Below are 17,447 nucleotides of genomic sequence, written 5' to 3' on the forward strand. Positions count from 1 at the left end.
CCTAACCCTAACCCTAACCCTAACCCTAACCCTAACCCTAACCCTAACCCTAACCCTAACCCTAACCCTAACCCTAACCCTAACCCTAACCCTAACCCTAACCCTAACCCTAACCCTAACCCTAACCCTAACCCTAACCCTAACCCTAACCCTAACCCTAACCCTAACCCTAACCCTAACCCTAACCCTAACCCTAACCCTAACCCTAACCCTAACCCTAACCCTAACCCTAACCCTAACCCTAACCCTAACCCTAACCCTAACCCTAACCCTAACCCTAACCCTAACCCTAACCCTAACCCTAACCCTAACCCTAACCCTAACCCTAACCCTAACCCTAACCCTAACCCTAACCCTAACCCTAACCCTAACCCTAACCCTAACCCTAACCCTAACCCTAACCCTAACCCTAACCCTAACCCTAACCCTAACCCTAACCCTAACCCTAACCCTAACCCTAACCCTAACCCTAACCCTAACCCTAACCCTAACCCTAACCCTAACCCTAACCCTAACCCTAACCCTAACCCTAACCCTAACCCTAACCCTAACCCTAACCCTAACCCTAACCCTAACCCTAACCCTAACCCTAACCCTAACCCTAACCCTAACCCTAACCCTAACCCTAACCCTAACCCTAACCCTAACCCTAACCCTAACCCTAACCCTAACCCTAACCCTAACCCTAACCCTAACCCTAACCCTAACCCTAACCCTAACCCTAACCCTAACCCTAACCCTAACCCTAACCCTAACCCTAACCCTAACCCTAACCCTAACCCTAACCCTAACCCTAACCCTAACCCTAACCCTAACCCTAACCCTAACCCTAACCCTAACCCTAACCCTAACCCTAACCCTAACCCTAACCCTAACCCTAACCCTAACCCTAACCCTAACCCTAACCCTAACCCTAACCCTAACCCTAACCCTAACCCTAACCCTAACCCTAACCCTAACCCTAACCCTAACCCTAACCCTAACCCTAACCCTAACCCTAACCCTAACCCTAACCCTAACCCTAACCCTAACCCTAACCCTAACCCTAACCCTAACCCTAACCCTAACCCTAACCCTAACCCTAACCCTAACCCTAACCCTAACCCTAACCCTAACCCTAACCCTAACCCTAACCCTAACCCTAACCCTAACCCTAACCCTAACCCTAACCCTAACCCTAACCCTAACCCTAACCCTAACCCTAACCCTAACCCTAACCCTAACCCTAACCCTAACCCTAACCCTAACCCTAACCCTAACCCTAACCCTAACCCTAACCCTAACCCTAACCCTAACCCTAACCCTAACCCTAACCCTAACCCTAACCCTAACCCTAACCCTAACCCTAACCCTAACCCTAACCCTAACCCTAACCCTAACCCTAACCCTAACCCTAACCCTAACCCTAACCCTAACCCTAACCCTAACCCTAACCCTAACCCTAACCCTAACCCTAACCCTAACCCTAACCCTAACCCTAACCCTAACCCTAACCCTAACCCTAACCCTAACCCTAACCCTAACCCTAACCCTAACCCTAACCCTAACCCTAACCCTAACCCTAACCCTAACCCTAACCCTAACCCTAACCCTAACCCTAACCCTAACCCTAACCCTAACCCTAACCCTAACCCTAACCCTAACCCTAACCCTAACCCTAACCCTAACCCTAACCCTAACCCTAACCCTAACCCTAACCCTAACCCTAACCCTAACCCTAACCCTAACCCTAACCCTAACCCTAACCCTAACCCTAACCCTAACCCTAACCCTAACCCTAACCCTAACCCTAACCCTAACCCTAACCCTAACCCTAACCCTAACCCTAACCCTAACCCTAACCCTAACCCTAACCCTAACCCTAACCCTAACCCTAACCCTAACCCTAACCCTAACCCTAACCCTAACCCTAACCCTAACCCTAACCCTAACCCTAACCCTAACCCTAACCCTAACCCTAACCCTAACCCTAACCCTAACCCTAACCCTAACCCTAACCCTAACCCTAACCCTAACCCTAACCCTAACCCTAACCCTAACCCTAACCCTAACCCTAACCCTAACCCTAACCCTAACCCTAACCCTAACCCTAACCCTAACCCTAACCCTAACCCTAACCCTAACCCTAACCCTAACCCTAACCCTAACCCTAACCCTAACCCTAACCCTAACCCTAACCCTAACCCTAACCCTAACCCTAACCCTAACCCTAACCCTAACCCTAACCCTAACCCTAACCCTAACCCTAACCCTAACCCTAACCCTAACCCTAACCCTAACCCTAACCCTAACCCTAACCCTAACCCTAACCCTAACCCTAACCCTAACCCTAACCCTAACCCTAACCCTAACCCTAACCCTAACCCTAACCCTAACCCTAACCCTAACCCTAACCCTAACCCTAACCCTAACCCTAACCCTAACCCTAACCCTAACCCTAACCCTAACCCTAACCCTAACCCTAACCCTAACCCTAACCCTAACCCTAACCCTAACCCTAACCCTAACCCTAACCCTAACCCTAACCCTAACCCTAACCCTAACCCTAACCCTAACCCTAACCCTAACCCTAACCCTAACCCTAACCCTAACCCTAACCCTAACCCTAACCCTAACCCTAACCCTAACCCTAACCCTAACCCTAACCCTAACCCTAACCCTAACCCTAACCCTAACCCTAACCCTAACCCTAACCCTAACCCTAACCCTAACCCTAACCCTAACCCTAACCCTAACCCTAACCCTAACCCTAACCCTAACCCTAACCCTAACCCTAACCCTAACCCTAACCCTAACCCTAACCCTAACCCTAACCCTAACCCTAACCCTAACCCTAACCCTAACCCTAACCCTAACCCTAACCCTAACCCTAACCCTAACCCTAACCCTAACCCTAACCCTAACCCTAACCCTAACCCTAACCCTAACCCTAACCCTAACCCTAACCCTAACCCTAACCCTAACCCTAACCCTAACCCTAACCCTAACCCTAACCCTAACCCTAACCCTAACCCTAACCCTAACCCTAACCCTAACCCTAACCCTAACCCTAACCCTAACCCTAACCCTAACCCTAACCCTAACCCTAACCCTAACCCTAACCCTAACCCTAACCCTAACCCTAACCCTAACCCTAACCCTAACCCTAACCCTAACCCTAACCCTAACCCTAACCCTAACCCTAACCCTAACCCTAACCCTAACCCTAACCCTAACCCTAACCCTAACCCTAACCCTAACCCTAACCCTAACCCTAACCCTAACCCTAACCCTAACCCTAACCCTAACCCTAACCCTAACCCTAACCCTAACCCTAACCCTAACCCTAACCCTAACCCTAACCCTAACCCTAACCCTAACCCTAACCCTAACCCTAACCCTAACCCTAACCCTAACCCTAACCCTAACCCTAACCCTAACCCTAACCCTAACCCTAACCCTAACCCTAACCCTAACCCTAACCCTAACCCTAACCCTAACCCTAACCCTAACCCTAACCCTAACCCTAACCCTAACCCTAACCCTAACCCTAACCCTAACCCTAACCCTAACCCTAACCCTAACCCTAACCCTAACCCTAACCCTAACCCTAACCCTAACCCTAACCCTAACCCTAACCCTAACCCTAACCCTAACCCTAACCCTAACCCTAACCCTAACCCTAACCCTAACCCTAACCCTAACCCTAACCCTAACCCTAACCCTAACCCTAACCCTAACCCTAACCCTAACCCTAACCCTAACCCTAACCCTAACCCTAACCCTAACCCTAACCCTAACCCTAACCCTAACCCTAACCCTAACCCTAACCCTAACCCTAACCCTAACCCTAACCCTAACCCTAACCCTAACCCTAACCCTAACCCTAACCCTAACCCTAACCCTAACCCTAACCCTAACCCTAACCCTAACCCTAACCCTAACCCTAACCCTAACCCTAACCCTAACCCTAACCCTAACCCTAACCCTAACCCTAACCCTAACCCTAACCCTAACCCTAACCCTAACCCTAACCCTAACCCTAACCCCTAACCCTAACCCTAACCCTAACCCTAACCCTAACCCTAACCCTAACCCTAACCCTAACCCTAACCCTAACCCTAACCCTAACCCTAACCCCTAACCCTAACCCCTAACCCTAACCCTAACCCTAACCCTAACCCTAACCCTAACCCTAACCCTAACCCTAACCCTAACCCTAACCCTATAAGCATCTGTTATAGGACAATAACAAAGCTTGTCAATCAAGCTGCATCCTGACAAAGAGGTCCACTCTCCTCCAGTTCAGCCTTCAAGAGAATAGGTCATTTGTGTTGGTTCAGGCTTGGAAATGGGTAGATTCCATGCATCCTCAACTGCCAGCTCCTGAGACCAGTCTTCTCCTGAAATTTTCTCCGTACAGATTCCCAGGGTAAATAGTTGGGTGGGAGATGCGTGCACAGTACACACTGATCAGCCAGCCTGGTGCATCCAGGACCCACCAAGTCAGTGGAGTTCAGACTGCCCCCACCAAAGTGTATAACCATTTGAAAGGAGGCAGTGCACCCCCCAAAATCATTTCGCAGTGGCAGATTTAAACTGGCATCAGTCAGCCCACATCTGAACTGACCGCATGCTGGGGATGCTGACTTCCACAGCAATCAGTGCTCCCAGCTGTTTTATCAGAGGAAACCCCAGCAAGTTTGTGGAGTCTGATGCTGGCAAGGCAGTGCACCTTTCTCCAGCTCTGTCTTCAGGGGAAATGTGTGCATTTGAGTAGGATAAGTCTTGGAATCAGGCAGATGTCTGGTGCCCCCCAAATAATCAGCTCCTTGGGACAGGCATGGCCTGTCCCTACAGCTGCCCTGTTCCAGCTCCCTGGACCCGCCCAGCTTGCACACTACACACCCCCTCGGCCTGCAGAGGGCAGCCTGTGCCCTACAAGTCTGTGGAACCAGGGCTAGTCTGCTTTGCCTTCTGGGTGGAGGCATACAACCCCAAAAATCTTTCTCAGGCAGCAACTTTATTTTTTATTTATCTATTTATTTTTTAATATAATTTACTGTCAAGTTGATTAACATACAGTGTGTAAAATGTGCTCTTTGTTTTGGGAGTAGATCTCCATGGTTCATCACATACAATACCCAGTGCTCATCCCAACAAGTGCCCTCCCCAATGCCCATCACCCACTTTCCCGTCTCCCCACACCCCATCAACCCTCAGTTTGTTCTCTGTATTTAAGAGCCTCTTATAGTCTGCCTCCCTCCCTCTCTGTTTGTAAGTAATTTTTCCCCTTCCCCTCCCCCATGGTCTTCTGTTAAGTTTCTCACAATCCACATATGAGTGAAAACATGATAGCTGTCTTTCTCTGACTGACTTATTTCACTCAGCAGTTCCATCCACGTTGATACAAATGGCATGATTTCATTCTTTCTCATTGTCAGGCAGCAACTTTAGACCTAGAACAGTCAGATCCAATTTGGACTGGCTGCCTGAAGGGGTCCCTGGCAGATATAGCATCCAAGGTCCCCAGGTCTGTCTTCTTGAAAACCGCCCAGATAATCACCCTAAGACATCACCACACCCTAAACCCTGATCCTGACCCTGGCTCTTAGAGAATTTGGTGTTGTCTATGTTTTGAGATTTTGGCTGTTCTAAGAGGTGTGTAGGGGCATCTCATATTGTTTTAATTTGCATGTTCTTTTTTTTTTTAATTTTTTTTTCAACGTTTTTATTTTTGGGACAGAGAGAGACAGAGCATGAACGGGGGAGGCGCAGAGAGAGAGGGAGACACAGAATCGGAAACCGGCTCCAGGCTCCCAGCCATCAGCCCAGAGCCTGACGCGGGGCTCGAACTCACGGACCACGAGATCGTGACCTGGCTGAAGTCGGACGCTTAACCGACTGCGCCACCCAGGCGCCCCAATTTGCATGTTCTTAATGACATATGATGTTGAACTTCTCTTCATCTGCCATCTGTACATCTTCTTTGATGGCATGCCCATTTAGATTTTTTGCCCAATTTTTAACCAGGTTGTTTTCTTACTGTGGAGTTTTAAGAATACTTTGCATATTTTGGATAACAATTCTTTATCAGATATATCTCTCTGTAAATATTTTCTCCCAGTCTATGATTTGTCTCTGTATTCTCTTAAACTAATTATCTTTTTATTCAAGTCTATTTTTTAATTTCTACTTTAACACTAACTTAGGAAAGCACAATTCACTGAGATTTCCACTGCCAAGAATAGGTGCCGCTTTTCTGAATGGGACAGGAAGAGTGAATCGCATGATGACAGTTAAAGCAATCCCAAAGAAATAAAGGCAGAGTTCGTGTTCTTTGAACTTGGGAGAACAGTCTCTTGTTTACTTGGTCCCATGTTCATTAACAGCAAAAGGGTGAAACTGCAGTGTGCTACTTGTGGTGACAGACTAGCTGCTGAGGCAATGAGACTATCGGCACTGGAGCCACAGTCACAGGTAAAACGTAAGTAAATTGGTTCCAAACCAAATTCCTTGAGAGAGAGAGTATTAAGTTGAGAAGCTGGCAGCACCAGATTTTTAATATTTCACATACATAAACCAGTGCTTTTCAGGTTCTTGACAAAGTGGTACCTTGGTACCAAGTTACCAAACAAGTATACATGAAGGCTGACATGTTCATGGAAGACTGCGTCACAGGCTTGAAGCACCAAAGTCATCGCTTGAAAATATTGGGTGTGTCTGTGGCATAGAAAGAGCTTGGGCACAACTTTCCAAAGACACCACTTCTCAGCACATCAAGGAGCTGGTTAGTGAAATAGAAGTTCAGAGATAGAAGTCAGAATAAATGAAACTACCAAAAGATTTTCCATCATGGCCTGATGGACTGTTATGGATGACACAATGCATGTGTCATTTGAATACGACGATGATGCAAAATGAGAAATTTGTTTATAGCTTCATTGCCAACAAAACTGTTAGCTCTGAACCAATTTGAACCACGCACAGCAACATTGCCAACAGGTGTAGTTTGGAGACTGAGCTTTGTGTGGCGAGTCCTGATGGCACAGCTGCAGTGAGAAAAATGGTCTGGAGCAGCTGCCTGGAATGATGAACTTGCATCAGGATCTTAGTCAAAGCCCTGCCTTCTTTAATGACAATGTCTTGCCTGAAAAACATCCGACCCAAGCAGTGTGCTTAAAGAGGCAATAAAATTGTGACTTCCCTAACAACTGACACATTAAATTCAAGATCATTCTCTTTATTCTGTACAAAATGGAAGCTCATCATAAGCAACTGGTGATACATTTTTAGATAGGGTAGTTATCAAGGGGAGGGGGCCCAGCTGAGAATGCTTGACGAGGATGGGCTCCTAGCGTTTCGGCAAGAAATGAAGGCTTGTGGCCCCAGCTCATTAACATCATGAATCAGACAGTCTGACTCCCTGATTTATCTAATATCCTCAATATTGAAAGATATTAATATTTCCGTGCAAGAACAGAATGCCATGCATTTTCATTAAGACACATAAGGTCAGAGAGCACGCATAAATGTTAAAAAACCAGAAGAACAGGGGTGCCTGGGTGGCTCAGTTGGTTAAGCTCCTGACTTTGGCTCAGGTCATGAACTCACGGTCTGTGAGTTCGAGCCTCACGTCCGGCTCTATGCTGACAGCTCAGAGCCTGGAGCCTGCTTTGGATTCTGTGTCTCCCTCTCTCTCTGTCCCTCCCCCACTCGTGCTCTGTCTCAGAAATAAACAAACATTAATAAAATAAAATAAAAATAAAAAACCAGAAGAACAGAGGCTCATGCAGATTGTGATAATGAATTCCATTATTAACAAGTATTGTTTTGGCATTTGCACATCTGTGAAAACTGTAACCAAACACCTTATGAACCAATAAGATGTGGAGTTTTTTGATTGAACATTTTAAATATAATTTTCCGTCAAATAAAGACACTGCTGCAATGAGGATGTTAATGGATGCTGAACCTATTTGCCCCCAATTGTTAGCCAAACCGAACCAGAAAACGGAAGCTGGGAGCCTCCTGGGGCACCGAACCAGAATCGGCAGAGCAGCGAGAGTCTGAAGGGCCAAGGGGAGGCCTCCATCACCAGTGTCAAGAGGAGGCACTTGTGTTTTGCTGTATTTTGCTTGAAATCGGGTGACGTTAGAGCATAATAAATGCTGACATGCATAACGTGATAGAGATAAAACCCTGATTTGTAGAGAGAGGGGCAGTAAGTCCTCCATTGGGGAGGCCTTTGTTGCATTGCCATTGGTGTGTGAAGACAGGTCCTTGCATACGACACGAAGACACACAGATATATGCCTGCAAAGAAAGGCAGACATAGATGCAGTGTCGGGACTGTGTGTAGTTTCTCTTCTGATTTCTTCAGTTTCTCAGTGAGATACAAGTCAAGGCCCAGAAGGTAAGATGAGAGGGGCAGTGTGATAAGCAGCCATCTCAAAGGATGTGAGGACACCCACCCTGGAGACCTAGAAGTCATGGGCGGCACCAAGGACCCACCCAAGGTGAAGTCTTGACAAGAGGTTGGCTGAGTTGGTAGGTGGAAGGAGAGAGGTGGAGTCATCCAGCACTAGGGGGAGGGGAGAGAGGGGACGGAGCACAGCTGCAAGCAAGGGAGGGGTGCGGTATAATGGCGGTGCCGTGAATCCAGGGCATGGAAGTGTGTGTGCACTGTGATGGTCAGCCAGGCTGGGCACCAGAGGCAGCAAGCTGAGGAACAGAGGACGTAGTCAGAGGGAGGGCACTTGAACTAGAAATGGAGGAACATAGCCATTGGTGTTGTGGAGGCCAGGGAATGAGCTTGGCAGTGGCTGACTGAAGGAAGGAAAGGTGAGGTGGCCAGGAGAAGGGGGTTAGAACCTAGGTGGATTAGGTATGTGCCAGCAAAGTCACCACGATCGGTAATGAGCAAGACTGACGCCACTGCTCAAGTCCTCATCAACTGTGAGATGGTTGGAGGTTCTGTCCCCGACACTGCCCAGGAAAGGCTGCAGGGCAACTGCTAACAGCTTGTGCTTCCAGGGGCTGGGGTTTGTGGAAGAAGAGAAGCCACGATCCAGATGCAGCCAGAGGGGTACCCAGTCCACCTCCAGCAGGACAACACTCTGCAGAGGTGGGAGGAAAATGGAGAAGAGGAGGAATTAAAGCTGGGTGGACTGGTCTCCATTAGAGCCCAGCCTGCCGGTCAGAATCATCTGGAGGGATTCAGAACAACAGAAGCCCAGGTGGTGCCCCCGGGGACACTGCTTCTGAGCTACATCAAAGTCCAGGGCTGGCACTTTTAAACATCCACCCAGGTGACACAACAGGCAGCCAGAGACCAGTGAGTGAAGGACGGTGATGGGCACAGCCCAGCGCAGGGAATAGAGCCGGTCACATTGTAATAACTTTGTACGGGACAGATGGGAGCTCTGAGTAAGGGTATTGTGGAATCACTATGTTGTACTCCTGAAACTAATGTAACATGGTGTGTCCACTAGGCTGCCAAGTGGCCATCCCGGAAGCCACGACCCCTGAGGCCTTTGGGGACCGGGGCTCCACATTGCCTTGAGTACAGTCTCACTGATGCAGCCACATTGTTTTGTTACAGGTGATCTCAGTACACATTATTTGTCCTGTATTTTTGGAATTATGTGTATGAACAGGTTAGACCATCTCTGGATTTTGTTGTGTGCCAGCAAAGAGAATTGCAGTCACCTGCGTGGCTGAGAAGCTGTGTTCAGGAGGACACAGGACAAGGGTCTGGTGTCTGTGACAGACTCAGGACCAGGTGGAGGTGAGTGAGGGACAGGGCGACAAAGTCACCATGGTAATCAAGCCTCCCCCACACCTCCCTCCAAAGTCTGAATGAGGAGCCCCCAGGGCCGGCCAGGGGCTAAACCCCTGAGTCCTCACGGGCACCTGAGGGTGAGCATGCCAGTCCAGCAGGATGCCATCAGTCACCACCAGGTGGCAGCAGGGGACAGGAGAGGGGCCAGGCCCCACACAGGAATAGCTGCTCCTGGGCCCGATTGGTTGGCCGCCCAGGTGTCTCAGCCTATCTCCATTCTAACATAGAACCATCTCCCCCAAATCCTACACTTCCCGGGGCTCGCCTGCCATAGAAGGAAAATAAGTTTCGGGTGACCCTTCCTCGCTTCCTGCCGTGACGGGATAATCCCACCAGTCCCCAGGCGTGGCCTGACTCCTCTCGCCTCAGTCCCTCTGAGGCGACCTCCACCCCCTGGACCCTGCTATCCACTCGGGCCTCCTGCAGCCCTGGGCCCATCTCCCACTACCCAGACTCTCAGGCCCGGGAAGTCCCCTACCCCTGCCCCAGTGGCATGTTGAGGCATGTTGAGCAGAGCAGGGATTCCCAGCCAAAAAGAAAGGCTTGAGCCCAACCCCAGAACCTGTCACCCTCAGCCACAAGCCAGGCATGGCCGGAGGCCCGTGATGCCCCAGCCCCCACTGTTCTTCCTCAGCGACCTCACATCTGACTTTCTCCCACGTCCACTCAACTCAACCACAAGCCGACTGCCCCAAGCACAGCACCCCAAGCCTGCTGCTCCTTGACACCCGTGGGGGCCCAGGGTGAGGACACACCCCTGGCTGTCCAACTTGTGCTCTCACTGCCAAGGTCTTGACGGGCAGGTTGGGCCCGCCCCCAGGCCAGGTGCCGCCTGTGGGGCATAAAGCCTGCAGAGGCAGCTCCTTAGGGAGCTCTGCTATCTGCCATGAAGGGGAGAAGCACCCTCCTGCTGGTGGCCCTCACCCTGCTCTGCTCCTGCGGTGAGTCTGTGTGCTTCCAGCAGGGCCCATGTGTGGGGGGCAGACAGGAACCTGGGGGGCTAAAACCCAGGCACTAGGCCCTTCACAAGGTTGGGCGGCGGCCTTCCCAGGTGCCCGACCAGCCTCCATCACAGAACACAGATGTGGGCAGATGCCCCCGATGCTCCCGCCAACCCCAGTCCCCACCCAGCCCCAGCTCCAACCTCTGCCCCAGCCCTAGCGTCACCAAGCCCAATGTCACCAACCCAGCCCAGCCTGACCCCAACCCTCCAAGCCCCAGGTCAGCCAACCTCACTCAGAGGGTGAATTCCAGCCACATTAGGGTCTTGCCGCCCCTTCCCTAGTAATGCCAGGGAACCCCAGAGTGGGAGACACTGCCAAGGCTAGGGGTGACAGGAGGGGTCTGTGGCCAGGTAGAGTTAGGGGGTATTATGGAGTAAGACCTGGGGGAGGTGAGGCAGGGTGATCATGGGGGCACACCTGGGGCAAGTGAGGTGGGCATTGATGCAGAAGTTCTGGACACCGCCGAGGCTGGAGTGCTGGGAGGTCTGGGGTGGGCTGGAATGGAATTCTCTTGTGCTGGTGTCACCTTGCCCCCACCTCACAGGGCTGGCCATCGGGGATGACAACAGTGACTTTTTCATGGACTTCCTGCAAACGCTGCTGGTGGGGTCCCCAGAGGAGCTATATGAGGGACCTCTTGGCAAGTACGATGTCAATGCAGATGCCAAGGCAGCACTGACGGAGCTCAAGTCCTGTATCGATGGCCTACAGCCTATGCACAAGGCAGAGCTGATCAAGCTGCTGGTACCAAGGCTGGGGTGGGGGCGGGGGGGTCACCCCATTCCCTGAAGGTCCGCAGCCCCAGCAGGACACACAGCCCTGCCCCACTAGCCCTCCACCAAATGCTATGACTCCTGATTATCACCCCAATACAGCCACCACCCCACAGACACCTTGACCTGCCTCAGTCAGCAGAAGTGGACATCCCAGACCTCACTCCCCCAGAGCAGCCTCAGCCTCCCCTAAGAGCACATACATGCATATGGCACACCCACATACAAGTACGCACCACTTCCGCCGTTGCTAGGAGGGGACTGGCTGAAGTGTGCCAGAGCCTACGGTCCTCCAGGGGCTGGCCTGGGCCTACCCGCCCAACAGGATGGGCTTTCTAGTTATCGATCACCAGGTATGGGACCCCCAGCCCTCTTGGCCCACACCCGTCTGCCTTCCAGGTGCAAGTGCTGGGCAGTCAAGATGATGCATAGCGGACCCCAGTCATGTCTCCAAGCAGCCACAGGACCAGCTACACAAGCAGCAATGGCCACACTGCCCCATTACCACTTCTCCGCGTGTAAATTTATCACAAAACTGTTCAATCAATAAAGCCTCCTGCAGCTCAGGCTCTGGCTCCTGTCTCTCCCCACAGTCAGGGACACAACCGCATGGATATGCGGATTCACAGACACGGGGTCACATCCGCAGAGCATGCACGTAGAAGTTGCCCCACACAGAGGGCAGACCCACCAGACCCCCATGTAGGCGGACAGAGCAAGACGGACAGGCAGGGGAGTGGACGCAGGAAGGGCTACAGAGGCAGCGGTGGGGTGCAGGACCAGTGCGTCAGAGGCGGCAGGGCAAAGAGCCCCAGGCCAACGATGAGGCTAGAACTGGGAGGTCAGGCTGGGGGCGTTCTGCGTCTGAAGACTGTCATTCCAAGACAATAAATATCCACAATATACACCTGGCACAGGTCCAGGGGTTGAAAGCATTCCCCCTAAAGTCACCCAAGGAAAGAGTCTGTCCGGAAGACGTGCAGACCCGAGCCCTATCCCCAAGAGGAACCTTGACAAAGTGGAGAAGAAAGTGCACCTGGTCTTGAGGACACCCGTGGTCGAGGGGTGGGCATGGCCAGCAGTGGCACAGGAGGGAGAGCAGGGTCTGGAAAGGTTCCGCAGAAGGGCAGCAGCTCAGCGCCACCCCCCAAACTCCACAACCAGCGCTGACCCTACCCTCACCCAGGATCCCAACTGCTGGAGCCTTCTTGTGCCTCAGTTTCCCCAGATCAGTGGTCTTCACTGGAAGCAAGGCTGACTAGGTTCATCTCGGCCCCTCACAATCTTTGCTCTCTGGCCACTCCAGCTCTGGGCCCTGTGGCCTCACCTTCCAGTACAGAACCTCACTGTCCCTTTTCCCGCCCTCCAAGCCTCTGCCCTACCCACCATAGTGAGGAGCAGAGCAAAGTCCTGACCTGAGCCATGCCTGGTGAGGGTGGGGGTCCCCTGGGCAGAGGCCATTGTCTTCATCACACAGATAGTGATCTAGAACCTGCTGTCCCACTGAGCTGCATTCTAGAGCTCAGGGGCCAGGATCTCTCCCCACCCCCACCCAATTCTCCAAGCCCCCTGGGAAGAGGAGACAGAGGGAAAGGCCTTCCTTTCCATGCCCCTTTTTTGGGAACTGCCTGGCATTGAGGCCGGTGCGACGGGACGACCTCCAAGGAGGCCCGGTCCATAGGTTGCTCTGAGTGCAGCTCCTGGACCGAAGAGGTAAGGGCCCCTCTGGAGTGGCCCTCTCCCTGCCCCACAGCACAGCCTCAGCCAAGAAGTTTTCCACCTTTGCCCACCACTCCCTGCCCAGTGGTGCCCAGCATCCCCTGAATAGGAGGAAGCTACCCAGAGCCCCTGCAGAGCCAGGGAAGTGTGGTCAGTGAGGCTGGAGGAGACAGCCCTTCCCAGCTTGTGAATGAGGGTCTAATGCTCCTCCTCTTGGAGGCTGGTGAGGGCAGAGCAAGCCCACTGCTCCAAGCATAACCTCTGTGTAGACCCCAGCTCAAGACCTTACTAAGGAGGCTGTGGCCTGCAGTTCTGCCCACCAGTGTGGACAAGACAGGGATAGGGTGGGGAGTTGGGACTTCCCAGCACCTGGTCACCCTTCCATCCATGGACAGAGCCAGCCATGGCAGAGGAAGTATGGGTGGGCACCTGGAGGCCCCATCGCCCCCGGGGGCCCATCATGGCCCTCTACAGCAGCCCAGGACCCAAGTACTTGATTCCACCCACCACGGGTAAGAGCCTGGGAGCCTGGGATGGGACTGGGGTAGGGGAAGAAGCCAGCTCTGAGGTGGGCTCGGGATGGGCCTGGAGAGGGTCTGGGAGGGCATGGGGCGGGTCTGGGGAGGTTCTGGGAGGGTCAGGGAGGTCTGACGAGGGTCTGGGGAGGGCATGGGTGGGCCTGGGGTGGGTCTGGGGAGGGTCTAGGGAAAGTTTGAGGTGGGCCTAAGGAGGGTCTGAGTGGGGGCAGCGGGTGGGCCTGGAGAGGCTCAGAGCAGGGAGGGCATTGGGAAGGCTGGGGGCTCATCCCTGACTCCCAGCCCATCAACCCCTCTGGGGTCAATAGGGTGGGGAGAAGGACGGCATCTTACTCCGGGCTGCTCAGAACCCCTGCCCCACAGGCTTTGTGAAGCACACACCCACCAAGCTGCGTGCACCAGCCTACAGTTTCCGTGGGGCCCCCATGCTCCTGGCAGAGAACTGCTCCCCAGGGCCCCGCTACAGCGTGAACCCCAAGATACTGAGGACTGGCAAGGACCTTGGCCCTGCCTACTCCATCCTGGGGCGCTATTGTACCAAGACCATCATGACCCCTGGCCCCGGTAAGTGAGCCTGGCCCAGCAGCAGACCTGCCCAACCCTGATGGTGGCCACTGCACGTCCTGTCCAGGTGAAGGTGTGAAGGAGCACAGGCATCCTGGCTCTCCTGTCCCCTCTTGTTCCTCTCGAGGGACACCATCAGGCCCAAAGCAGCCTCGGAGACCCTCAAGCCCAGCTCTAACTTGGGCTTTTCTTGCCCTACGTCCCCACACCAGGCCCACACCAGACTCTGCCCTTCCCCCTCCAAAGCTGCACCTGTCCCGCCCACTCCTGCAACTCCGGGACACCCCTAACCAATCTCGGTCACCATCCTCTCCCAGCACACCCTCCGCTCTTCTCCCGAGCCAGGTGACTACTTTCCAGAGAAATCGGCCAAGCACGTGTTTGACTCAGCACCCAGCCACTCCATTTCTGCCCGAACCAAGACCTTCCGAGTGGACAGCACCCCAGGTGTGCACCAGCCCTGATAGCCAACATCCGACCAGGGTGGACACCCGGGGGGTGGGGGAGGTGAGACAGGGTAACCTGATGGCTGCACTCCTAGAAGTAGCAAACTTCAGGAAAGGAGCTGAGACTCTGGATGCAGGATTCTGTCCAACCTGAGACTCACTGCCTGTGCGCCCCACAGGCCCTGCCGCCTACATGCTGCCTGTGGTCATGGGGCCCCACACCGTTGGCAAGGCGTCCCAACCCTCCTTCTCCATCAAAGGCCGCAGCAAGCTGGGCAGCTTCAGTGACGACCTTCACAAGGCAAGGGTCCCCCCCACCCCCCCACGGCACAGCACTGTTCATCCCCCAGAGACAGTCCATCTGGCCCTTCCTCCCCAGAACCCAGTCCCATCAGAGTGAAAGCTATCAGCTCTTCACCCTCCGGTGTCTGCCACATGCATGGCACCACCCTGTCCCCTGCACCCCCAGGTTACATTCCTGGAGTGAGGAAGGGCAGACAATGGACAAGGACGGAGATAGCAACAGTGCCGGGGGAGTGGAGCAAGGAAGGAATTTATGGAGTGCTGCAGGGAGGGTGGGAGCAGTCTTCGATAAGGTGGCATGCAGGAAAATAAGAAGGAGAGGAGTAAAATGTGAGATATTTGGGGGAGGAGGGTTCCAGCTGCAGAAACAGCCAGCGCAAAGGCCCTGAGGTGGCCATGTGTTCAGGAGGTTGAGGAGCCTGGGGAGACTTCCAAAGTGGTTTCACAGCACTGCTGACCCCGCCAGTCCAGCCCACGGCCATCAAATCCCACAGGACAGAATCCCAGCTACAAAGGGGCCTCTCCTGCACACACCAAAGGGACAAGCCTGGGACTGACACACACTGAGGTGTCATCGCCTTGGTGAGGCTTCAGTAGAGGAGTAATGTCCCACACAGAGAAGGTCATCCCACCGTGTGACTGTTGTCTGGAGACAGAAGGGACCCCTGGACACACAGACACACAGTGACTCAAGGCTTGAAACGCACTGTCCGATGCTGGCCGCCTACCCTTTGGGGTCACGTGCCCTGGCAGGCCAAGCCTGTCTGAGCCTCTTTCACCTTCCAGACCCCAGGTCCTGCAGCCTACCGCCAGACGGATGTGCAGGTGACAAAGTTCAAGGCTCCACAATACACCATGGCAGCCCGGGTGGAGCCCCCAGGGGACAAGACCCTCAAGCCAGGACCAGGAGCCCACAGCCCTGAGAAGGTCCAGGAAGAGCAGGGCCCAGAGGGGTGGCGTGAGGGGTGGGGAGTTACAGTGAGGAGGGAGTGGGGATGGTGACATGGCCCAGAGGGCATAGGGGTGGTCACAACCCAGTGCAGGGGGGAAGGGGCACCACTCAGAGGGGGTGATGGGGCACAGCCTGGGAAGCCGGGAACACAGGCCAACCTGTGTGGTTGAGTTGTTGGGGGATACATCTCGGGGGTGTGAAGTCAGCAGGGGCACAGCCTGGTTGCAGGGGGAGGCACAGGCCAGAGGAGTAGTTGGGAAGCAAGCCCAGAGTGGGGGGGGGGGGGAAGGGCCTGTGAGCCTGTGGGGGGCACAGTGGCCATGCATCCCTAGAATGCTAGGCTTTCCTGACATACCATTTCCCCAGCTGGCAGGTCCTGCCTCCCTAGACACCAGTGACAGTTAGTGTGCAGAACACTCACCAAACCCAGTAGTGTGGCTTTGGCGCTGGTCACCTTGGCCCAGGGCTCAGGAAGGACAGTGAAGCCACTGTCAGCAGCTCTAGCCCCAGGGAGGGCAGAACCTGTCAGGCAGGGGCAGGGGTGCCAGAGCCTCTCACAGCCTCTCCTCCCCAGGTGACAGTGACCAAGCCCTGTGCCCCCATCGTCACCTTCGGCATCAAACATTCTGACTACATGATGCCCCTCGTGGTGGATGTGGAATAGCCCTGACCCCTACCGCACCCCATCACCCACAGCCTCTGCACATCATGTTCCCACATCTGGGCCGTGGGCTAGGAACGCCTCCTCCCCAAGCTGGGCTGTGGCCCGCCTGGCCTGTAGGGCAGAGCATACCTGTTTGGACAGTTGTGACCAGTTATTTTTTCTATGCTGCTTTCCCATTTGCTAATCTTGTTTCCTGCTGTGCCCACATGTTTAATAAACCACAGATCCCATTAGTAATGGGTTTGTCTTGACAGTAGAATCAAGCTTTTTCAGAAAGCCGCCCCCCCCCCCCCCCCCCCCGCCAACATAGGCTGTTGGGTCCTACCCTGGCTTCCAGGGCTTGGGGTCTGAGCAGAGAGGAGGGCTTGGGACCCTCGGGCGCCCACCCTCCTAATTCTGCCTCGGGCCCTTCACCTCACATTTCGTCGTACACTCCAGGGATGGTCACACAAGCACCTATCCCCTCCTATATGGTCTTCTGCCTGCATGACTCACTCTCACCCATGAGATCTGGGTCCCCACCTTGAATCTGGACTAGGGCCTGTGACCACCCTGAATAAAGTGATACTGTGACTCCTGACGCCAGGCCATGACATAGAGAGGAAACAGCTTCTGCCTGTGTATCCCCCTCGCTTCGCTCACTTCACACCATGGTGTGCCCCC

General features: G+C 53.6%; 2 protein-coding genes and 1 long non-coding RNA gene across 3 annotated transcripts; 2 read left to right on the forward strand and 1 right to left on the reverse strand.

Moving 5' to 3' along the window:
• Positions 1 to 6,510: 6,510 nt before the first annotated feature.
• LOC147576262 (uncharacterized) lies at positions 6,511 to 15,168 on the reverse strand. The gene is made up of 2 exons (XR_015240612.1): positions 12,987 to 15,168; positions 6,511 to 6,766 (listed from the first exon to the last, which is right to left on the reverse strand). It is a non-coding gene; the product is annotated as an uncharacterized LOC147576262 (long non-coding RNA).
• SCGB1C1 (secretoglobin family 1C member 1) lies at positions 11,269 to 12,032 on the forward strand. The gene is made up of 2 exons (XM_025915683.2): positions 11,269 to 11,571; positions 12,000 to 12,032. The coding sequence occupies exons 1-2, from the start codon at positions 11,269 to 11,271 to the stop codon at positions 12,030 to 12,032; spliced, it is 336 nt and encodes a 111-aa protein (XP_025771468.2).
• On the forward strand, positions 13,123 to 17,035 carry CIMAP1A (ciliary microtubule associated protein 1A). The gene is made up of 7 exons (XM_086676452.1): positions 13,123 to 13,313; positions 13,715 to 13,831; positions 14,219 to 14,419; positions 14,765 to 14,866; positions 15,045 to 15,166; positions 15,955 to 16,095; positions 16,695 to 17,035. Exons 2-7 carry the CDS (start codon positions 13,723 to 13,725, stop codon positions 16,782 to 16,784), a joined length of 765 nt encoding a protein of 254 aa, XP_086532578.1. The 5' UTR covers positions 13,123 to 13,313; positions 13,715 to 13,722; the 3' UTR covers positions 16,785 to 17,035.
• The last annotated feature ends 412 nt before the right edge of the window (positions 17,036 to 17,447 follow it).

This window comes from Puma concolor, chromosome D1 (assembly GCF_028749965.1).
Source record: "Puma concolor isolate L17-30 chromosome D1, mPumCon1.1.hap2, whole genome shotgun sequence".
NCBI classification, from domain to species: Eukaryota; Metazoa; Chordata; class Mammalia; order Carnivora; family Felidae; genus Puma; species Puma concolor.